The sequence below is a fragment of the Procambarus clarkii genome, chromosome 91 (genome assembly GCF_040958095.1).
Source record: "Procambarus clarkii isolate CNS0578487 chromosome 91, FALCON_Pclarkii_2.0, whole genome shotgun sequence".
NCBI lineage: Eukaryota > Metazoa > Arthropoda > Malacostraca > Decapoda > Cambaridae > Procambarus > Procambarus clarkii.
In genome coordinates, this window is record NC_091240.1 from 2,622,111 (window position 1) to 2,647,577 (window position 25,467).

The 25,467-nt window shown below is 44.0% G+C and overlaps 1 protein-coding gene across 1 annotated transcript in view; it reads right to left on the minus strand.

Annotated features, from left to right (window-relative positions):
- Positions 1–9,447: 9,447 nt before the first annotated feature.
- The window catches only part of LOC138359512 (uncharacterized PE-PGRS family protein PE_PGRS20-like), a 33,610-nt gene continuing 17,590 nt past the window's right edge, over positions 9,448–25,467 (minus strand). The window contains exons 2-3 of the mRNA XM_069318849.1: positions 11,448–11,606; positions 9,448–9,496 (exon numbers count right to left, since the gene is read on the minus strand). Of these exons, the coding sequence (XP_069174950.1) occupies positions 9,448–9,496; positions 11,448–11,606 (208 nt within the window). The remainder of the gene's footprint in view (positions 9,497–11,447; positions 11,607–25,467) is intronic.

Sequence of the window (25,467 nt, forward strand, 5' to 3'; positions counted from 1 at the left end):
CGCTCTTTCCAGGGGACGCCGTGTATTTTTATGCTGGTGAAAGCCTTCCAGGAACTGTCCTGGAAGAGCCATTGTCGCTACTCTGCTCTGGAAAAGTACGGAGGTGGGGGGGGAGACATAAAGAGGAACACGAAGCTTAGGCACAGACGAGGAGAAACAAAGGAGGGAGAGGCAGAGAGGTAAAAAGAGGAGGGGTGGGGCAAGAGAGGTAGGAAAGGGAGAGGATGAGAAATAGGGGTGGATATGCTAAAGTCTGGGACGAGATTGCATTGAAAAGTATAGATCCCCTAATCTAATAGATAAAGCAATATTAATAGATACATTGTAGTAGAACTTGAGTTAAGAGTAATAACTATAGGTTGATCGTATTGAACTTCATGATAACTCCTAAGACTTGAGGAATTTTTAACTATATTACAAAGATAACCGGGGGGGGGGGGGGGGAAGAGAGTGTCTTTATATATATATATATATATATATATGTCGTACCTAGTAGCCAGAACGCACTTCTCGGCCTACTATGCAAGGCCCGATTTGCCTAATAAGCAAAGTTTTCATGAATTAATTGTTTTTCGACTACGTAACCTACCTAACCTAACTTAACCTAACTTTTTTGGCTACCTAACTGAACCTAACCTATAAAGATAGGTTAGGTTGGGTTAGGTAGAGTTGATTAGGTTCGATCATATATCTACGTTAATTTTAACTCCAATAAAAAAAAATTGACCTCATACGTAATGAAATGGGTAGCTTTATCATTTCATAAGAAAAAAATTAGAGAAAATATATTAATTCAGGAAAACTTGGCTTATTAGGCAAATCGGGCCTTGCATAGTAGGCCGAGAAATGCGTTCTGGCTACTAGGTACGACATATATATATATATATATATATATATATATATATATATATATATATATATATATGTCGTACCTAGTAGCCAGAACTCACTTTTTGGCCTACTATTCAAGGCCCGATTTGCTTAATAAGCCAAGTTTTCCTGAATTAATACATTTTTTCAAATTTTTTTCTTATGAAATGATAAAGCTACCCATTTCATTATGTATGAGGTCAATTTTTTTTATTGGAGTTAAAATTAACGTAGATATATGACCGAACCTAACCAACCCTACCTAACCTAACCTAACCTATCTTTATAGGTTAGGTTTGGTTAGGTAGCCGAAAAAGTTAGGTTAGGTTAGGTTTGGTAGGTTAGGTAGTCGAAAAACAATTAATTCATGAAAACTTGGCTTATTAGGCAAATCGGGCCTTGAATAGTAGGCCAAAAAGTGAGTTCTGGCTACTAGGTACGACATATATATATATATATATATATATATATATATATATATATATATATATATATATATATATATATATATATATATGTCGTACCTAATAGCCAGAACGCACTTCTCAGCCTACTATTCAAGGCCCGATTTGCCTAATAAGCCAAGTTTTCATGAATTAATGTTTTTTCGTCTACCTAACCTACCTAACCTAACCTAACCTAGCTTTTTTTGGCTACCTAACCTAACCTTACCGATAAATATAGGTTAGGTTAGGTTAGGAAGGGTTGGTTAGGTTCGGTCATATATCTACGTTAATTTTAACTCCAATAAAAAAAATTGACCTCATACATAGAGAAAAGGGTTGCTTTATCATTTCATAAGAAAAAAAATATAGTAAATATATTAATTCAGGAAAACTTGGCTTATTAGGCAAATCGGGCCTTGAATAGTAGGCTGAGAAGTGAGTTCTGGCTACTAGGTACGACATATGTATATATATATATATATATATATATATATATATATATATATATATATATATATATATATATATATATGCGGGGGTGACACACCCGCGTGGGGCTTCAGACAAGGGTTCGAACCTGTTGCAACATGTATGGTCGTGAACTATTTGATTATGAGCCACGCTGTTGGTGATGCGGGGGGGGGGTCGCTATCTTTATATCCGCTTGGCGGTATCTGACGGAACATTTTCCCAAATGTTATCTTATCAGACCAGTTATCTTACGATACGTTTTGAATTCTTGCAATGTTAAACCGACGAGGAACTGTTCGTGTCTCTATACGGAAACATGACGCAAGAATCAATGTGTGTGACGCAAGAGGCGCGTCTGTACGCGTGCCGCACTTGGCACGACCGTACGTGTGTGAGAACCATCGTGTTATAGACGGGATTCTCGGAAGGTCTTGGTGTTGTTTGTAATAACAACGGTTATAAATGACATAGTTTAGTTTGGTCTAGTTAGGTCTTGTACTTTACATATATATATATATATATATATATATATATATATATATATATATATATATATATATATATATATATATATATATATATATATATATATATATATAACTTTAGAACACTTTCCCACCAGGAGACTCGAACCCTAGCCAGCACAGAAGCCTTCCAGCAACTGGCATAACAGGTACGCCTTAACCCTCTCCACCACCCGCTCAGACCCTTAAAAGAGATGGTAATTTCGGAGTATTTAAATACCCCAAAGATCAACACCTCCCAAGAGCACCAGAGCAAGTGAGGGGTCATTTAGACGTTAATTTCATCAAGTCCCTGTTAATATGGGAAGACACAGTGTCTCTGCTTAAGGCACAACTCTCCTATATACATACATATATATATATAGACATATATATATATATATATATATATATATATATATATATATATATATATATATATATATACAACTTTAGAACACTTTCCCACCAGGAGACTCGAACCCTAGCCAGCACAGAAGCCTTCCAGCAACTGGCATAACAGGTACGCCTTAACCCTCTCCACCACCTGCTCAGACCCTTAAAAGAGATGGCAATTTCGGAGTATTTAAATACCACAAAGATCACCACCTCCCAAGAGCACTAGAGCAAGTGAGGGGTCATTTAGACGTTAATTTCATCAAGTCCCTGTTAATATGGGAAGACACAGTGTCTATGCTTAAGGCACAACTCTCCTAAACACGAGAGTCAAGTATACAACTTTAGAACACTTTCCCACCAGGAGACTCGAACCCTAGCCAGCACAGAAGCCTTCCAGCAACTGGCATAACAGGTACGCCTTAACCCTCTCCACCACCTGCTCAGACCCTTAAAAGAGATGGTAATTTCGGAGTATTTAAATACCACAAAGATCACCACCTCCCAAGAGCACTAGAGCAAGTGAGGGGTCTTAGGAGGTGCTTAGTGCTCTTGGGAGGTGGTGATCTTTGTGGTATTTAAATACTCCAAAATTACCATCTCTTTTAAGGGTCTGAGCAGGTGGTGGAGAGGGTTAAGGCGTACCTGTTATGCCAGTTGCTGGAAGGCTTCTGTGCTGGCTAGGGTTCGAGTCTCCTGGTGGGAAAGTGTTCTAAAGTTGTATACTTGACTCTTGTGTTTAGGAGAGTTGTGCCATATATATATATATATATATATATATATATATATATATATATATATATATATATATATATATATATATATATATATATATATATATATGTCGTACCTAATAGCCAGAACGCACTTCTCAGCCTACTATTCAAGGCCCGATTTGCCTAATAAGCCAAGTTTTCATGAATTAATGTTTTTTCGTCTACCTAACCTACCTAACCTAACCTAACCTAGCTTTTTTTGGCTACCTAACCTAACCTTACCTATAAATATAGGTTAGGTTAGGTTAGGTAGGGTTGGTTAGGTTCGGTCATATATCTACGTTAATTTTAACTCCAATAAAAAAAAATTGACCTCATACATAGAGAAAAGGGTTGCTTTATCATTTCATAAGAAAAAAATTATAGTAAATATATTAATTCAGGAAAACTTGGCTTATTAGGCAAATCGGGCCTTGAATAGTAGGCTGAGAAGTGAGTTCTGGCTACTAGGTACGACATATATATATATATATATATATATATATATATATATATATATATATATATATATATATATATATATATATGTCGTACCTAATAGCCAGAACGCACTTCTCAGCCTACTATTCAAGGCCCGATTTGCCTAATAAGCCAAGTTTTCATGAATTAATGTTTTTTCGTCTACCTAACCTACCTAACCTAACCTAACCTAGCTTTTTTTGGCTACCTAACCTAACCTTACCTATAAATATAGGTTAGGTTAGGTTAGGTAGGGTTGGTTAGGTTCGGTCATATATCTACGTTAATTTTAACTCCAATAAAAAAAAATTGACCTCATACATAGAGAAAAGGGTTGCTTTCCCATTCCATAAGAAAAAAATTATAGTAAATATATTAATTCAGGAAAACTTGGCTTATTAGGCAAATCAGGCCTTGAATAGTAGGCTGAGAAGTGAGTTCTGGCTACTAGGTACGACATATATATATATATATATATATATATATATATATATATATGTCGTACCTAATAGCCAGAACGCACTTCTCAGCCTACTATTCAAGGCCCGATTTGCCTAATAAGCCAAGTTTTCATGAATTAATGTTTTTTCGTCTACCTAACCTACCTAACCTAACCTAACCTAGCTTTTTTTGGCTACCTAACCTAACCTTACCTATACATATAGGTTAGGTTAGGTTAGGTAGGGTTGGTTAGGTTCGGTCATATATCTACGTTAATTTTAACTCCAATAAAATAAAATTGACCTCATACATAGAGAAAAGGGTTGCTTTATCATTTCATAAGAAAAAAATTATAGTAAATATATTAATTCAGGAAAACTTGGCTTACTAGGCAAATCTGGCCTTGAATAGTAGGCTGAGAAGTGAGTTCTGGCTACTAGGTACGACATATATATATATATATATATATATATATATATATATATATATATATATATATATATATATATATATATATATATATATATAATGTCGTACCTAGTAGCCAGAACTCACTTCTCAGCCTACTATTCAAGGCCCGATTTGCCTAATAAGCCAAGTTTTCCTGAATTAATATATTTACTATAATTTTTTTCTTATGAAATGATAAAGCAACCCTTTTCTCTATATATGAGGCCAATTTTTTTTATTGGAGGTAAAATTAACGTAGATATATGACCGAACCTAACCAACCCTACCTAACCTACCCTAACCTATATTTATAGGTAAGGTTAGGTTAAGTAGCCAAAAAAAGCTAGGTTAGGTTAGGTTAGGTAGGTTAGGTAGACGAAAAAACATTAATTCGTGAAAACTTGGCTTATTAGGCAAATCGGGCCTTGAATAGTAGGCTGAGAAGTGCGTTCTGGCTATTAGGTACGACATATATATATATATATATATATATATATATATATATATATATATATATATATATATATATATATATATATATATATATATATATATATACCTAAAAGGGGTACCACCTCTGGTGCAAGTGTAGGGACCCATAGCCTCGGAGAAGAAAATAAGGAATACTCAGAGAAGACCTTCTGGATCCTCACTGAATACTTTGATATTTTCTTCTCCTATATAATATACAGTAATATGAAACAAAATCACGTCCAAACAGTTAAGACTTAAAAAATAATGATTATATTGAAAATTTCACCTCAAATTTGGGACTCCCGATGCATTCACGTATGATGTTTTCACACATGTTGTTCTGCTTGATTATTATTTATTTATTTATTTACTTATTATTAATAATGATGAGACGTCTTTATAATATGAGACGGAGCGGGACGTCTCATCCTGGAGTACTCTATCTAACACAGGGTGTTCTGACATGACGATGGTGTTCCACACCCTGATGGCTTGGTGCTGTAGTCTGATGTTAACACCTCTCACCATTATGGCTATAATGATGATGATACAGCAGAAGATGGTGAGGCATCACGACTCTGAAAACGTTTGAGGCGATATTATCTCTCTCATACCTCACGCGAGTAGCTAGCTGTGTGCCAGAGCCTTCAGGTGTTCGGTTGACCTGATCTTCCGTGTATCAACTTGTTGAGCGAATATGTTTCAGATGCGAGTCAGCCTGAGAGTGAATGATTGGTGATAGAGTGATGTTCTTGAGAAAGGGCAGTTGCAGCATGAGACTGTTGATGGTTGAGAACTTGAGGGCCAAGTACCAAATCTACACAGTAAAATAACAACGTACTGGAGTGAACGACATGGAAGAAAATGTAGAATAGAACCAATGAAGAGCAGAGGTGCCATAGGCACAATCAGAGAACACTGTATAAACATCAGAGGTCCGCGGTTGTTCAACGTCCTCCCAGCAAGCATAAGAAATATTGCCGGAACAACCGTGGACATTTTCAAGAGGAAACTAGATTTATTCCTCCAAGGAGTGCCGGACCAACCGGGCTGTGGTGGGTATGTGGGCCTGCGGGCCGCTCCAAGCAACAGCCTGGTGGACCAAACTCTCACAAGTCGAGCCTGGCCTCGGGCCGGGCTTGGGGAGTAGAAGAACTCCCAGAACCCCATCAACCAGGTATCAACCAGTAAGACCAACAACGTAACGACGGTGTTGCAGGCTCCGATGTTCAGACCGTTCCCACCAGACTTGATCAAGTCTAGTGATGAGTCTTTTTGCATGGTTTTCCACTTTGTTCAAAATTTCTGATGAATGATGGATTGCAGGCGATCCATAAGTGGCATATTCAAGATGGAAGCAAACTTGTGCTTCATATAATCTTGACAGCTCCTGCTGTCAAGGTGCGAGAACCTGTCCTGTCCTGTTCAAACCTGTCTACAGCCTAAGGACTGTAACTTTCCTGGCTGCCTTTTGGGCTAGGTTAAGCACGTGGTTCTTCATTGTCATAGAGTCAAACTTCAATCCAAATCTGTCAGTTTCATCTCTGAACTCAAAGGTTTTTGCCACCCGTTTACAAACCTGTCTGACTGTCAATATGTAGATTAGTTATCATCATTACGTGTGTTTGCTCAGCTCCCGAATGTGACCTGCCATCTCCTTCTTCAGGTAGAAATTGATGAAAGTTTGTGATTGAGGAGTCTTGTAATAGTTGACATTTCTTCCCTTCCATGTAAAAAATAAGAGTGCAGTCTTTGACATAGCCTTCAGGAATGAGATGAAGTAGATGATTGAAATAGAAGTCTAGCATCAAGAAGTACCAGACTTCTTGCTTATAAGATTAACATCTGCTCAGGGATAACCCCTACCCCCCCACCCCCGCCCTACGCCATTGACCTTGGTTGCACAAACAGAAGTGCACCAAAGTGCTCATTGCCCTCGAGTCCTGATAGCATTTTGCCTGTTCACTTCAGGAACGAAACAAGGAAGGTTGCAAGGCGCCGTCCACAGTCCTGACTTCCTGGAACCCTGAAGGCCTGAAGCGACCTCTCTCTCTCTCTCTCTCTCTCTCTCTCTCTCTCTCTCTCTCTCTCTCTCTCTCTCTCTCTCTCTCTCTCTCTCTCTCTCTCTCTCTCTCTCTTTCTTTCTCTCTCTCTCTCTCTCTCTTTCTCTCTCTCTCTCTCTTTCTCTCTTCGTGGGGGTATCCACAGGTCTCTCCCCCAGGGGAAGGGGGAGAGGTTAAGAGAGTTGGGGGGGGGAGGGAGAGTGGGATGGTGGGGGGGGGAGAAAGGGCGGTCAGTGAGAGGGAAGTCAAGGAACTCTACCCACGCCATAAGACAATTCATATTTGACCCAAGAGTGTATCATCACTCTCTCCTCTAAGTGCTGCTGAGAGAGTCAGCTTGAGGGGAACCCGGGCACCGCCGGGTAACCCCCATTTAGTATCCTACAAAAGTAATTTTGAATTAGAAGTTGTCCAAGGTTGGAGACCAGACGCTTGAGGCCAGTCTCACCCAAATTTGCAGGGGGGAATGGCCTGGGGTCGGGGACGGTCATAGGCTGGTCAGGGTAGGCATAAGTCAGATATATTAACAAATATAAGGACTCCCGGGCCATTTTCATGTAGTCAAACGTGAAGTGTGTCATCCGATTTCCGTGGAGTTTTGAATGAAAATAAAAGAAGAGGAAGAAAGGGGGAGGATCCAAGGGAATGGGGTAGAGGGGCGAGGAAGGGGGGGGGGTCAAGGAAGAGACAGATAGAGATAGATAAATAGATAGGTAAATAGAGACAGAGGTAGACAGGAGAGGGGCGTAGACAGACAGATGTGTCACCGCCGGGAACCTTCACAGTATGACTGTTAAACTGTTGCCAGAGGACTATAAGGACCTGACCATTAGTATAGCAACGAGTTTACTCCCGTGGTTCTAGGAGTTTACTCCCGTAGTTCTAGGAGTTTACTCCCGTGGTTCTAGGCGTTTACTCCCGTAGTTCTAGGAGTTTACTCCCGTGGTTCTAGGAGTTTACTCCCGTGGTTCTAGGAGTTTACTCCCGTGGTTCTAAGAGTTTACTCCCGTGGTTCTAAGAGTTTACTCCCGTGGTTCTAGGAGTTTACTCCCGTGGTTCTAGGAGTTTACTCCCGTGGTTCTAGGAGTTTACTCCCGTGGTTCTAGGAGTGTACTCCCGTGGTTCTAAGAGTTTACTCCCGTGGTTCTAGGAGTTTACTCCCGTGGTTCTAGGTGTTTACTCCCGTGGTTCTAGGAGGTTACTCCCGTGGTTCTAGGAGTTTACTCTCGTGGTTCTAGGAGTTTACTCCCGTGGTTCTAGGAGTTTACTCCCGTGGTTCTAGGAGTTTACTCCCGTGGTTCTAAGAGTTTACTCCCGTGGTTCTAGGAGTTTACTCCCGTGGTTTTATGAGTTTACTCCCGTGGTTCTATGAGTTTACTCCCGTAGTTCTAGAAGTTTACTCCCGTGGTTATAGGAGTTTACTCCCGTGGTTCTAGGAGTTTACTCCCGTAGTTCTAGGAGTTTACTCCCGTGGTTCTAGTAGTTTACTCCCGTGGTTCTAGGGGTTTACTCCAGTGGTTCTAGGAGTTTACTCCTTAGTTCTAGGAGTTTACTCCCGTGGTTCTAAGAGTTTACTCCCGTGGTTCTAGGAGTTTACTCCCGTGGTTCTAAGAGTTTACTCTCGTGGTTCTAGGAGTTTACTCCCGTGGTTCTAGGAGTTTACTCCCGTGGTTCTAGGAGTTTACTCCCGTGGTTCTAAGAGTTTACTCCCGTGGTTCTAAGAGTTTACTCCCGTGGTTCTAGGAGTTTACTCCCGTGGTTATAGGAGTTTACTCCCGTGGTTCTAGGAGTTTACTCCCGTGGTTCTAGGAGTTTACTCCCATAGTTCTAGGAGTTTACTCCCGTAGTTCTAGTAGTTTACTCCCGTGGTTCTAGGGGTTTACTCCAGTGGTTCTAGGAGTTTACTCCAGTGGTTCTAGGAGTTTACTCCTTAGTTCTAGGAGTTTACTCCCGTGGTTCTAGGAGTTTACTCTCGTAGTTCTAGGAGTTTACTCCCGTGGTTCTAGGAGTTTACTCCCGTGGTTCTAGGAGTTTACTCCCGTGGTTCTAGGTGTTTACTCTCGTGGTTCTAGGAGTTTACTCCCGTGGTTCTAGGAGTTTACTCCCGTGGTTCTCGGATAGCGTTGCCATGGCGACCGCTCACATACCTGCAATTAAAGCGATGATTTATGCTTAATTGAAGCTGTGCTTACCTGACCTCCTCCCCCTCATCCTCCTCCCCCCCTCTTCCTCCTCCTCCCCCCCCCTCCTCCTCCTCTCTCATCTCACCTGGTCGCCATGGCAACCAGCATCCACCTAACGACCGCCAGGTAGAAAATAAATGACAGAAAAAGATGATACGTGTACGCCAGTACACATGTGTACACCTGAACACTCACACATCTGTATGCACGCACATACATGCACGTCCACACTGCACACACACGCATGTATGTACACACGAATACACATCTACAGGCTCTTATATATATATATATATATATATATATATATATATATATATATATATATATATATATATATATATATATATATATATATATAATGTGTCATGGGAATGACTGACAGACTCTCACATAACCTGCACAAACTGCTACTGTTTTCTGATGGCAGATTAAGTCATATTAAATATAAGTATATACATAAACCTGTCCTCCCACTCAACACGTCACTTTTTTTACGGTATGAGCCGAGCCGTTAAAGATGCATAGGACTAAATAGGTTAGGTGGGATGATTGGGTGTGTATGTTTCTGATTAGGCCAAATGGTTGTATTTTTATGGATTGGCAAATCGATTTTTTTTTTTGGGGGGGGGGACGAGTCGTTCGTCTAGGCCTCATTGGTGAGGCTCGAATCCCCGGATTGGTAGATTTTTGTCCCTTTTTTGACAGAGGTGTAACGATGTTGCATTTGGACCTTCGGGGATTGAACGCCGACCCAGCAAGACGCGAGGTCTTCGCTGTACCGTCCAGGTTAAGTGGTTGGGCCGTGTCTTCGCGGGAATTCATATCACTATCGAAATGTTGGTATATTTGATGAATTACTTTAAGGTATTATTTAAGATCAGTTGAGTTATGTTTGAGTGAGGCAGCACTGATGAATTATTGGCCTAGTTAGGTTAGGAGAGAGGTTGCGAACCCCTAAGATCTTCAGAGCCCGCTTGTTCATATTTGTTCAGCAAAAATGTTCATTTTATGTGCTTCACATTATTTTGTTCAAAGCTGGCGTCTTACATTCCTCCCCCTTCACCTCCTCTCCTATTCGTGCCCCTTCAACTCCTATCCGTCTCCCCCCCCTCTCCTATCCGCCCTGCCCACCCCTCCCATCCGTCCTCCCCACCCTCCCCCACTCCCACGTCTGGTCTAGCCCCCCAGACCCACCTCCGGGTAGTGGAAGCCTCGGCCCCAGACCCACCTCCGGGTAGTGGAAGCCTCGGCCCCAGACCCACCTCCGGGTAGTGGAAGCCTCGGCCCCAGACCCACCTCCGGGTGGTGGAAGCCTCGGCCCCCAGACCCACCTCCGGGTGATGGAAGCCTCGGCCCCAGACCCACCTGGAAACAACCTCATGGTTCCGTGTTGGGGCTTAAGGCCTGGAGAGTTTACTATGGCTTCACAAGTCTTTACTGACCAACCACCAAGTATACTTCAACCCCGAACATTGTCTAGGACAAAAGTCAACTCAGGTTTACATACACCGAGAAGTGAGGTAGACCTCTAGGTGTATATGTAACCCTAATACTTCCCGGTTATACAAAAATACAAGTCACAGCTTCGTATCATCTTTTGCAGATGACGCAAAAAAAAAAGTCATCATGAAAATTACTACCGTTGAAGACATTGAAAACTACAAGCTGATATTAATAAAGTTTTCGACTGGGCAGCAGAAAATACCATGATGTTTAGCAGTGATAAATTCCAGGTACTCAGGTACGGCAAAAATGAAGACCTTGCACAAAGCGCAAGGTACAAAACACAATAAAATCTGCCCATTGTAGGAAAGCAACATTTAGAATTTCTGGTAGTAATGACGACCTAACCTAACCTAACCTAACCTAACCTAACCTAACCTAACCTAACCTAACGTTTAAGGAACATAACCAAGCAACCAGAGCCTCAGCTAGGACAATTATTAGATGAATTATGAGAATCATCATGTCTAGGGATCTTATCACAACGCTCAAACTGTTCAAGTAGGTTGTGCTGTCCCGTCTTGAGTACTGCTCAATGCTCACTTCCTCCTTCAGAGCAGGAGAGACACTGAAATAGAGGGGATATAGAGAACATATACTGCTCGTTTAGACACGATAAGGCATCGTAATTATTGCGATCGTCTCAAAGCTCTCAAAATGTATTCTCCAGAAAGGAGACGAGAGAGGTATCAAATAATATATACATGGTAAATATAAGGGGGGCCAGGTACCAAATTTGCACAGTAAAATAACACCATACTGGAGTGAACGATACAGGTATGGAAGGAGATGTCAGTGAAGAGTAGAGGTGTCATAGACACAGTCAGAGAACACTGTGTGAACATCAGAGGTCCACAGTTGTTCATTATCCTCCCGGCAAATATAAGAAATATTGCCAGAACAGATGAAAAAGCTGGATTGTTTTCTTCAAGAAGTGCCTGACCAACCGAGCAGGAGTGGGTATGTGGGTCACTCCAAGCAACAGCCTGTTGGACAAAGCTCTCACAATTTAAGCCTGTCCCAGGCCAGGCTTGGGGAGTAGAAGAACTCCCAGAACCCTATCCAAGTACAATCCAGGTTTTACGTGACACAGCCCCGCTCCTGTGCCAGGTAAGTCCACTACGGGCTCACCATAGCCCGTGCTACTTGCCCCGCTCCTGTGCCAGGTAAGTCCACTACGGGCTCACCATAGCCCGTGCTACTTGCAACTTTTGGTTCCCAGTAGCTGAATCTAAAACAACACCAAACACGACTGGAACTGACTTTTCTACACCTGTGAGTGAGACAGCAGGTGTTTCTGCTTCGTTCCAGCAAGTCACGGAAATGAAACTGATTAGAAACAACAACAAAGGTGGAGTTTCACCTCCATGAAACTGATTAGACACAAGCAGCGTTGAGGAACTTCCTCGTGTGAGTTACGGCGCGAAAGTCTACTAGGTTTTCTGTACATGATGCATCTATTTTTTTGTTTTTTGTTTTTTAGCAAAGGGCTTCACATCAGTGTGGTCCTTTCGTGAAAGTCAGTCGGAGTTGAGGAAACACCGTCAGACAGAACTTCTTAACAAGTCACTCGTTCATTTAGTGGTTTGTTAATGATACTGTAGCATTCAAGCGTGCGGTATATGAGATGGAAAGCAAATTTGTCAGTCAAATAGTTTCTTTTCTAAAGCTTATGCTGATAAAGTCTAAAAAAAAGAGTTGCTCTAATATATATATTTTGAAGACAATATTTGTGGAAAACAAATCTAGTCTTTTGTGGCACGACACATCCGGTGCCATTCAGAGCCAAGTATGGCACTGTTGCTTGTGAACACCTGGCTCTGTTCATCATGAACACCTGGCACTCTTCATCATGAACACCTGGCACTGTTCATCATGAACACCTGGCACTGTTCATCATGAACACCTGGCACTTGACAGCAGTACACACGTGCTGGGACTCAACCCTCAGAGACCTTTACTCTGTTGTCAAAGACGTTGTCAAGGACTTTGTTAAAGACGTTGTCAAGGACTTTGTTAAAGACGTTGTCAAGTGTATTAATCACTCATCAAAGCAGCTTCATAATATACATTTCAAGACGAAAATCTTAACTATTTGAATGTTGCTGTTGTGCCCCAAGACGGGGGTCAATGGCCTGAAGGAACACCTGGAGTGTTTGTTGAATATATTGAAAAAAAAGGTATTGCAATGTTTGACATATTGTAGTTGGAATCATTCATTGTTTCAGGTTTCTAATCAGGTTGATAAGTGCTCATTAATTACCTTTATTATACAAATCCAATTTCGTGTTCTCTGTAAAGTACAAGAAATAACCGGGTTGAAATAACTTTCCTGCCAGTAATTTTACCAGAAGGAAGGTGAACTCTCTGTTAATTAGGAAATAGATGCATGAGAAGTGATAAGCTCCATTCTTGTGTATTTCCGACGTGGTTCAACACACCACAAGGACGGTGGTGGTGTGTTGCGCTTAGTTGAGAGTGCCAGACGCCGGTACAACATGTTCACAGTTATCTCGGCAACACTACACCTAGTGAAGGCTCAAGTTACACTTACGAGCCATCATGGCTTCTGACTAAAGTGCTCTCCCACTGCTGGACATTCACCTCGACCTTCCTAACCCCCAACACGTCTCTGTGAGAGGGGGGGGGGGTTATATGTACCCCCCACGAGGGTTGAGGGGGAGGAGGAGGGGGAGTTATAGCAGGTGCGTTCCCCCCCTCTAACACATACTTATGTGGACCCCCCCCCCCCACAACCTAACACTCCCCCCACCCTCCCCTCCTCATGCCCACAACCCCACCCCCCTATCCCCAGAAGCCCACACCCCCACACGCCCACACGCCCACAGTGGTCCAAGGTTAAACCTCTTGTTTCCGCCCAGCAACACCCCCCCCCCCCCTCCTCAACCATTTGCAACCCTGCTTCCAGTTCTTTGTTGTTCCAGTACTGGCAACGCTGCGTCCCTTGAACCCCTACACCAACATTATCCAGCCGCTGTATCCTAACAAATCCATCTCATAACGTTATCCAATCTTAAAAATACATTGTGAAAGGTTGTATATATATCCTCTGTGAACCTGTCAATACATGTTGTCTTAGGACGGATTGGGGTCAGGTGAATGCGGCGTTGCCGAGAGAGAGAGAGAGAGGTGAGAGAGGACGGAAGTAGATGTGGCAACAGGTGGATCAATATAGCGGGGTTGCCAATGTTTGCAACAGCTGATTGGTTGGTTATGATGCAACTGGGGGGTGGGTGGGGGTGGGGGTGTTATGAGGTTGGTGTGTGAGGGGGTTGGGCATGAGGTGGGGGAGGGAGGGAGGTATGAGGTGGAAGAAAGGTAAGAGGGAAGGGATGGAGGGAAGGGAGGGAGGGAAGGGAGGGAGGTTGAGAGAAGAATATATTAGTTGGGGACTGAGTGGGTGGGTGGGGTGGGGCTGAGGGTGGTGGTGGGTGGGGTGGGGCTGAGGGTGGTGGTGGGTGGGGTGGGGCTGAGGGTGGAGGTGGGTGGGGTGAGAGAGGAGAAAGAGAGCAAGGAAAGCCCCCGAGAGAGAGAGAGAGAGAGAGAGAGAGAGAGAGAGAGAGAGAGAGAGAGAGAGAGAGAGAGAGAGAGAGAGAGAGAGAGAGAGAACAGGTTCCCCACCCCACATTAACGACCTAGAGCACAGGCTGTAAACAAAGGAACTCTTCAGTAGGCCTATTGGCTCCACGGACCCCAGGCCTAAAAATCATGGACCTACCCAACCTATTTCAAGCAATACCAAAACCTTCATTGATATCTTGAATATATCAACAGCCCATACAAGCTTTCATCACACACACACACACACACACACACACACACACACACACACACACACACACACACACACACACACACACACACACACACACACACACACGAGAGAAGAACTAATTGCTAGCCATGAACGTTGTTCTTCTGTGTGTGCTGCTAGGACAATTGATGTTCATTCTGTTCTCTGGTGAACAAAACTATATTGTATTAGCCTCGCTGTTGTTGTGTGAGAGAGAGATAGAGATGAATGAAGATACATAAGACCAGCATACTGCTATATCTCCCAATCTCAATTACACTTTTGTAACACCTTTGTAAACAATGTGTTAATTACAGAGAACTGAGGAAGATAAAGTGGTAGTGTAGTGGAGAACGGATGGGGGGGATGGAGGGGGGGGGGGGATGGAGGGGGGGACTACGTGACACAAGCCACGGACGTGTAGGGGGGGAGAAGGAAGCTGTAGGCCTAATTCAACGTCACATGCGAGATAAAATAGGCCTATAGGACATCACCACGTAAGCTACGAGATAGAGGTGGTTCCACAATCACGTGACTGAATACAGGTAGGCCTAAATTTTTTTAAGATATCACTGATCATCTTCTGAATCAGTATACCGTTCATATATTTCATTTACACGCTGTAAATTTATGTTTGTAAATTTGCCAGAAATGGTTAGGCATATTTCATTTCACCTAATACCTCTGTTTCCCTAGCGTGAAGCCGGGAACTCGATACTTCTCAGGAATCTGTACACCAGTTGATTGACAGTTGAGAGGCAGGACCAAAGAGCCGGAGATCAATCCACGCAGCACAACTAGGTGAGTACACGGACATACGATGCAGAATCAATGAGAAGAGTTGAGACAGATGAGGAATATGAGATTCTCCAAGATGATTTAGGGAAGCTGCGGAGTTGCTCTCCGCCTGACAGCTGGGTGGACAGCGCTTCGGATTCGTAGTCCTGAGGTTCCGGGTTCGATCCCCGGTGGAGGCGGAGACAAATGGGCAAAATGTTTCTTTCACCCTGATGCCCCTGTTACCTAGCAGTAAATAGGTACCTGGGAGTTAGACGGCTGCTACGGGCTGCTTCCTGGAGGCTTGGTCGAGGACCGGGCCGCGGGGACACTAAGCCCCGAAATCATCTCAAGATAACCTCAAGCTAGGTGCCCAACAACTTGTACCATCGGGGATCGAACAACGACCCTACAAGAAGCGAGGTCGTTGACATACCGATCAGTACAAGCAGATGGACTGTCAATTCCTCCCAAGATGATTACATCAAATCATCTGGAAAATAATAAAATTAGTGATAGTTTCTTCAGTTGTTACAATCTATGCCAATCTGGGTCACGTTATCATGGAGGAGAGAGAAGAGATAACACAACTGATAAACAATTCGGCTGTCTGAGTGCCTCTGGGAGCTGCTCGATCGGGAAAAAACTGAGTTGGCCTTATTAGTGTTAAATTAAGAGCCTCGTCTATGATACTCCTTGTCACACAATGTTATTTTTGAGACTTTTACTTTCATGTAACATTGTCACAACCTTTTGACAACGTTGTCACAACCATGTGACAACATTGCCACAACCCTGGGACAACATTGTCACAACCATGTGACAACATTGCCACAACCCTGGGACAACATTGTCACAACCCTGGGACAACATTGTCACAACCCTGGGACAACGTATATTGCGTTTAAAAACGTGTGTTATCTTGCCTACTCTCGTCCCAGTTCACAATGGCGTCATCCTGACACCTGCAGCCACTGCTCGGTTAGGCTCCCCTGTTATCTCACCGTCTTTGACAGTAAATATGATAGCGAAACTTTCCATATATGGGTTGATGCACAGGATAGCAACCTCTAACAATTGTCTCTCTCTCAGACCAGCTTATTCTCTTGCTTCGCCATTCCGTAAAAACTACACACTATTGCCATGCAACAGTTCACTCGCAATTCGACTCAGCATGGGAGTCATGGGAGGACTCGTAATTCTGTGGCGCGGGTTCGATTCCCGCACGAGGCAGAAACAAATGGGCAAAGTTTCTTTCACCCTGAAAGCCCCTGTTACCTAGCAGTAAATAGGTACCTGGGTGTTAGTCAGCTGTCACGGGCTGCTTCCTGGGGGTGGAGGCCTGGTCAAGGACCGGGCCGCGGGGACACTAAAGCCCCGAAATCAACTCAAGATAACCTCAAGATAACGCACACCACCACCTGCATGACAGACTGCAAAGTCTTGATTTCATTTAAACAACTATATTTGTGTACTGAGGTTGATATTAGGCTTCACGTATATTGATTAATTGTTTAGAGGCGTACAAGACTGGCGCTTGATTGATGTCTGACGTCACTTTGGTTATAGAATCTTGTATATAGTTACTTCTTGTAGTCCCCCGGTCGGACTAGGGACAGTGTAGTGTAGGGAGCCGGTCGGCCGAGCGGACAGCACGCTGGACTTGTGATCCTGTGGTCCTGGGTTCGATCCCAGGCGCCGCCGAGAAACAACGGGCAGAGTTTCTTTCACGTTGCAACCTGTCCTCTTAAAAAGAACGTCGCTTTTGGCCGTTTGTCCGTATGGCCGAATTTGGACGTAATTTGAAAATGAAAAAAATATGACAATAAATTTGGAATTTTTTTTTCAACAACAGTAAGTTAAGGGTCCTCTGATAGGTTAGGTGGGCAGGAAATTCTCATAAAGTTTCAAAACGTTATGAAAAACGTTAATTTAAAGTGTCCTCTCATAACCTCTGCGCGTACGCCGGACGACTCAAATAGAAAACGGAACAGAACGTCACTTTTGTGAGTCGATTTCATTTCAAATTACGTCCAAATTTAGCCATATCGCGCATACCAGCCAAAAGTGACGTTATTTTTAAGAGGACGGGTTGGTTAGTCAGCTGTCACGGGCTGCTTCCTGGGGATGGAGGCCTGGTCGAGGACCGGGCCGCAGGGACACTGAAAGCCCCGAAATCATCTCAAGATAATCTAACCCCCCCCCCTCATTGCATCTTGCATATCACTTGACGTGTTTCAGCCAATAAGTGGCATTCTCGCATCTGATTGGTGGATAAGCACTCTACTGTCCGAGTGAGCACACTTGAGGTCTGCACTCAACCCTGAGTCTTGGTCGCACTCCGTGAAGAACCAAACCATGCACTAAAATGCCCACTGACGAAACCTGTTTATCTTACCACGATCATGGTAACTAGCTGAATCTGAGGTTACAGGCTGATCTTACCAGGACGTTCCCATGGTGAGTCATGGGTGTACTCTCCCGGCATTACATTAGTATGTCTAGCTTATCTTGAGGTTATCTTGAGATGATTTCGGGGCTTTTTAGTGTCCCCGCGGCCCGGTCCTCGACCAGGCCTCCACCCCCAGGAAGCAGCCCGTGACAGCTGACTAACACCCAGGTACCTATTTCACTGCTAGGTAACAGGCTAGTAGCATACTAGCTTACATACTAAGCTTAAACAGCTTAAGAGCTGGGAGTATTACGAGAACTTTCATTAGCCAAAGTTATTATTATTATATAAAACACCTCGTAACACTTTGGAAACTCGCAAGATGGGAGAATAAACTCATTTTCAAGCCTTTTCTCTCCTATTTGAATGTACCCTACAATTAATTTGACTTAATTATCAATTATTATCTTAATTTACACGCAGAAATCACAATTTGCATCAGATGAACAAATTAAGGCAGCGTCTGGGATCCTCTCGGACGTAGGTTCGAACCTTCGTCACGGCCCTTGTGGGTTTGTTATCTTAATTATCTTGGTTATCTTATTTGTGGCATGTGCCATGTTTCCTAGTCGCTAATGGTTGTTAGCTCAGCACAAGGGGAGGAGGTGATGGCTTGTTAAGTGTTCAGTACCTGACTAAACTGTCTGATGTCTATCATCAATACCTGACTAAACTGTGTGATGTCTATCATCAATACCTGACTAAACTGTGTGATGTCTATCATCAATACCTGACTAAACTGTCTGATGTCTATCATCAATACCTGACTAAACTGTGTGATGTCTATCATCAATACCTGACTAAACTGTGTGATGTCTATCATCAATACCTGACTAAACTGTGTGATGTCTATCATCAATACCTGACTAAACTGTGTGATGTCTATCATCAATACCTGACTAAACTGTGTCTACCAGATCTTCTATCCCTATCCCTGAAGGACAGGCGAAAGTCCTGTACCCAGAGTCACGAAGCAGTTACGCAAGTACTTACGACCCTGGGGCCAGATTCACGAAGCAGTTACGCAAGTACTTACGAACGCGTACATCTTTCCTCAATCTTTGACGACTTTGGTTACATTTATTAAACAGTTTACAAGCATGAAAACTTCCCAATCAACTGTTGTTATTGTTATAAACAGCCTCCTGGTGCTTCGGAGCTCATTAACTGTTTAATAATTGTAAACAAAGCCGCCAAAGATTGAGAAAAGATGTACAGGTTCGTAAGTGCTTGCGTAACTGCTTCGTGAATCTGGCCCCTGGTCCTGGATTTGGGGACCATTTAGAGAACCACATATACGAAACCGCTGCATCTGTTATCAATCATGGCGGCAATGTCTATTAAAGAGCTTGTGAGCGCCGAAACACTGTATATGAGGTTGTTTATAGCAATTATAACCAGGGTTGTGAAGTTGCGAAGCTTGTAAACAAAGCTGCTATAATTGAGTAAAGATGTACCAGTTTCGTAAAAGGCTGAATGAACTCTGGCCAAGGAACACATGACCCCCTCCCCATTACAGACAACCCACCCTATTGAGGTTGTCACACAATAACAGTATATTGTATTTTGGTGATGGGGGGGGTTACAGGCGTCATGTACTGGGATTCACCTGGCCATGACAGTGCTACAGTGAGTCACAGTCCAGTGATGACGTAGGGTCTCTCACCATGCAGTGAAATCACAGTTAAGAGTGAGCAGGAGGAGACCAGACAACCCGATGACTCACTCGCTACCGTAACAGTCGCCTTGAACACAACTCAGAGAGAGAGAGAGAGAGAGAGAGAGAGAGAGAGAGAGAGAGAGAGAGAGAGAGAGAGAGAGAGAGAGAGACAGAGACAGAGACAGAGACAGAGACAGAGACAGAGAGAGAGAGAGAGACAGAGACAGAGAGAGAGAGAGAGAGAGAGAGAGAGAGACAGAGACAGAGAGAGAGAGACAGAGAGAGAGAGAGAGAGGAAGGGAGCGAGGAATTTAATATATTATAACATTTTGTATCTTTTTGTCAATTTAGAATTTACCATCAATTGTAACTACAATTATATGCAAGATCTAACATATCAACAGCTGCCTCCACCGTATCATCCACACCTCTGATGATTACTGAGCAATATTGTCATTATATACGGGAACCGGTCTAGAAATAAGGTCCCGGGGTTCGATCCCAGGCGTGGCGAGAAACAATGGGCAGAGTTTGTTTCACCCTATGCCTCTTGTTACCTAGCAGTAAAATAGGTACCTGGGTGTTAGTCAGCTGTCACGGGCTGCTTCCTGGGGGTGGAGGCCTGGTCGAGGACCGGGCCGCGGGGACACTAAAGCCCCGAAATCATCTCAAGATAACCTGACCCCGTGAAGGGACCGTCTTGGGGAACTTAACAATGGAGACTTGTAAACTTTATCTTGATAATGACTTATGACAAAGTTTCTTCATTATTATTCAGTATTGCAAAGTTGGCTGGTGGTGACTTTTGTGGTCTTAATTATCGTATGACTCTGTGAATCACGGATTAGTGGAGAATTAGTTAATCGTTACAGGTCCAGGACGGACCGAAACGTCGTCGTCTCTCAATCATCTGGTTTAATCAGATTCATCAATTATACCCAATTCTAAAATACCCAATTTGCAGATGGTGTTGAATTACCATAAATAAAACTCAGGAAACATCTCCCATAACCTGCTACTTTCACTGGTCACTCGTCCTGTGAGTGGCCACACCGCCATAGCAGCATGTACAACACTCCCCAATAGGAAGAAAACCCGCTGGGTTGTTCATCCTGTCACTTGTACCCAGACACAGCTGGGACTTGCTTAACTGTCTCAAGTGAACACTATATCGGAACAAGAAGATTACTAAACCCCCTAAATTTACGTTATCTTGCAGGTGTAGTGGCAAAATCTTATAAGAACAGAATCAATATATAACAAATAGTGTTTTCCTAACTCAAACAATGTGGGCTTTATTATGCTACTCATATTTCCCATGTGTCTTAGATGGGCTTCGTCTTTCTAGTAGCGACTTGCATATGGCCGGATGGTGGTCTAAGGCCAGTGCCAGAGGGCCAGATGGAGGGCTAAGGCCAAGCCAAAGGGCCTGATGGTCGGCTACAGCCAGTGCCAGAGGGCCAGATGGAGGGCTAAGGCCAAGCCAAAGGGCCTGATGGTCGGCTACAGCCAGTGCCAGAGGGCCGGATAGCGGGCTGAGGCCAAAGCCATAGGGCCGGACGTGGCAGGAGAGGGAGGAACCAGCAGCGGCAGGTATGACTTAATGTAGGGGCCGCAGACGTCAGGGGTGGTGGTGGTGGTGGTGGCAGATGACTTTGTCGTATCCTCTACACTCCCAGCACCTTGCATCGTACCTGTGAACGGTACAGCAGGACGCGGTACAGGTGACCCGGTACAGAGTGAAAGGTTCAGGTTTCACAGTACAGGACGCACGGTACAGGATGCACGGTGCACACACAGTACACTCGATAAGGTGTTTGGGGTACGAAATTAGAGTAGGGAGGGAGAGAAAGAGTAGAAGAGGACAAGAGGTATGGCGGAGAGAGAGAGAGAGAGCATCCGCACAGCAACAGTGAAAGAGCTTTCTGTCACGTAGACGTGATAAAGCTGGCCTTCCTGTGGACACACACACACACACACACACACACACACACACACACGATGTGGTGGAGGCTGACTCCATACACAGTTTCAAATGTAGATATGATAGAGCCCAGTAGGCTCAGGAATCTGTACACCAGTTGATTGACAGTTGAGAGGCGAGACCAAAGAGCCAAAGCTCAACCCCCGCAAGCACAATTAGGTGAATATACACAGTGAAGACAGGGGGAGAGAGATATGGGCAATTCTCCTTACACCCGTTGCCTCTGTTCACCCAGCAGTGATTAGGAACCTGTGTGTTAGTCGACTGTTGTGGGTGGCATCCTGGAGAATGGTCAAGTGCTGCATATATCCCAGGTATACTTGAATTTCCCACAAGTAGTGAATAAATGGAATGACCTACAGGAATACACTGTAGAGGCTAACTCCATTCATTGCTTTAAAAGCAGGTATGATAGGGATATAGGCCAAGAGTCATTGCATTAGACAACCAACGGCTAGTAAAGCGGGGTCCAAGAGCCAGAGCTCGATCCTGCAGGCGCACATAAGTGAGAACACACACAACGTGCGCACATATGTATGCATGTACGCTTACACTCTGATTGAAGCTGTGAATGGCTGTATTTGAAGCTGCGGAGGGCTGTAAGCAATATAAAAACTAATATATCATATATAAAACTAATCTTCGAACCCCCCCCTCCCCCCGCCCCTTGCCCCCCCCCCTCCAAAATGAAATACAATATTAATATATTAATAAACAATTAATTTTCTTGACGTGCTCCTTAGTAGTTAATAATTACGAACTCCCAAGTAATCTCCGGTGAAATCAAGTATATATATATATATATATTGTGACGGTAACGCGTTGGTGTTCGGCTGTTTAAGGCTAGGGGTATGGCCTCGTCACATAGTTATAAAAAAAAAATAGAAAAACTGGAACTTCGTCTGTGGTAAGGTAAGGAGAAGACACACAAAACACAAGTAAAACTTTAACAATGAAATTTTAATTACGTTAAATAAATCAAAACATGAAAATAATGCACAAACAAATATGTATAATAAAATCAATGAATCAAAATAATAAGAATACTTAAATGACACAATGAAAAGTTACGTTAAGGCAAAATAACAAGAAGTGCAATACAACAGTAAGTGGGAGGTGCTGGAATATTGGCTTAAAGCCACCACCTCTCTCAGTACACTCTAGAGTCTAGCTGGGAGGTGTGCTGGCTACGAAAGCACGGAACATTCTGAGGACTGATGTTGGGGCGACCCCAGACATCAGGTAGTATTGGGGGGGGGCGAGGCAGGTGCAGCCAGACCGGCGACCAATCAGCGGAGTCTTAGCGATCAACGGGTAGTTTGGTGGTTGGAGTTCGAACAGGTGGCTGGTTGCATACGTTTCTGCTCACCCTGGCAAGCCTTGCTGGTGTTTGTTGTCGTTGTTGGACATTTCTTCCATAGTCTTTTATATAGTTGTGAAGACGTAATTATGAAGGGAAGAGCAGGCTCAATCTCTTGAAGGAGATTATCGTCACAACTCTCCCCCGAAGCCTGCGGTTCTGGAAGAAGTACGTCGTTATGTGGTGGAGTAATGGATGGAGTTGCTTCTATTTCATAAACTCTGGAGAGATCATGGGCTAAGATGTTGTCAGACTCTTGGTATAGCGTGTCTCCAGGTTGAATTTCTGCAGTTAGCAAGCCCATAGTAGAAGATGTTGGGATGAGAAGTGGGCGTGCTGCAGGAGGTGTAGGGTGGTGTGGTCCGTATTGATGGTGGACCGAGCACTTTTCAGGTGGGGAGTGAAGTGCTGAAGCTTCAGGATGAGGAAGAGTAGCTCCTTGCCAATTGTTCCGTAGATCCTTGTAGCAGTAGTCGCTGACAGGTGTATTCTTCTCGCCTCGTTGCTGCATCACGACACCACCCACGTCGGTACCATTGGCGTCGACATGGAGGATGAAGGGCTTATCTGACGAGGTGAGAGTGGAATTAGAAGAGGGCATAGGAGCACGAGTATTATCCTGAAAGCATTTGGGAAGATCATTAAGGATTTTGGAATTAGAAAGCGCCGACTCCTTGTCAGTGCTTTCGGGAGAAGAAGCCGGGATGGTCTCACTGTGGATGTAGGGTTCTGTGAAGGTAGAACAATTAATCAAGACAGTGGGAGGAGTACCATTATATTGCTTCAGGAGGTTGACGTGGCACAGCTGGGTCTTCCGCCGCCTATCTGGAGTCTATGACATATGTGTTGTTGCTTCTGCACTCTTTGACGCAGTAGGGTCCTGAAAATCTGTTTTGTAAAGGTGAACCTGGGATAGGGAAATAAGCAAGGACGAAGTCTCCCGGCTTGAATTTTCTTACTTTGCTGGTCTGGTCGTAATGAGTCTTCATTCTCACCTGGGCTTTCAATAGATTATCATGGGCAAAGCGGTGGACTCTCTCTAGAATGTGCTGAAGGTTTTGAAGAAACTGGGGCACATTCTGATGCTCACTGAAGGTGGCATCTCTGAGAGAGTCTTTGAAAGCCTTAAGGGGAGTACGGCACTTACGGCCGTAGAGCATCTCATAAGGAGATACTCCTAGGGACTCATTGGGGAGACTTCTGAAAATACACATTATTAGGTCAATCTGCTTATCCCAATCCTTTGAGGTTTCACTACAAAACTTTTTCAAGAGTGCTTTGATGGTCTGATGACTACGTTCAAGAGAACCCTGTGAAGCAGGATGATAGGGGCTGGACAATACCTGTTTGATGTTGAACTCCTCCAGTGTTCTTTTGAAGAGATCACTGGTGAAGTTGGTGCCACAGTCACTTTGAATCTCCCTGGGAAATCCGTATTGAGTGAAGATCTTCAGTAGATGTTTGATAACCGTAGCAGCCGTGATGTTCTTCACTGGAACTGCTATGGGAAATCTGGTGGTAGGACACAGGATGGTTAGGATGTAGGCGTTACCTGAACTGGTCCGAGGTAAAGGACCAACACAGTCTATTATGAGTCTGTGGAAAGGTTCCGCAGGCACCTGTATGGGAATCAGTGGTGCTCTGGGAATGGAGACGTTCGGTTTGCCTGCCATCTGACATGTATGACACTGTTTTACGTACTGTTTGACGTTGTTTACCATACCTGGCCAGTAGTAGTCTTGACGAATCCCATGGTAAGTCTTGTTGAAGCCGTAGTGGGAGAATGCTCCGTGGGCCAGGTGTAGAATAGTGGGCCGCAGGCTGGTGGGAATCACAAGTTGTTCGGTGTTGGCCCAATCGTCCTCCTCCTTCAGTTTACTGGGTCTATATCTGCGGTAGAGCAAGTCGTTCTCTAGGAAGAACCCAGGAATACTGTCGGGTTGAGTCTCAGCCTGGAAAAACAATGGTGTTAAAGTAAGATCTTCCCTCTGCAACTTACGGAACTCCAACTTGGTCAGATGCGGGGGTAGTTTCTGAGGGTCTTGAGGGACAGCGGTGGCAGTAGAGTCAGCTGGCTGTGGACGTGCGGCTTGTGCACGGGTGGTCACGAGAACCGGAGGAGAAACTTCATCACTCTCTTGAACCTCTGCTGGAACATACTCGAGAATAGGATTTATTGGCACAGAGTTACACACCTGGGGTTTGTTCATGACGATCAGGTTGGTCGGTTGTAGGTCTTCTGCCAAGTCGTTGCCTAGGAGAAGTTGCACTCCAGGCATGGGAAAAGGCTTTTCCCTGACGGCGACTTGGACTTCCCCGTTCACGTAGGGACAATCCAGGTGGACTCTGGCGAGAGGGTATGGAGTAGTAGCAGTGAGGTCA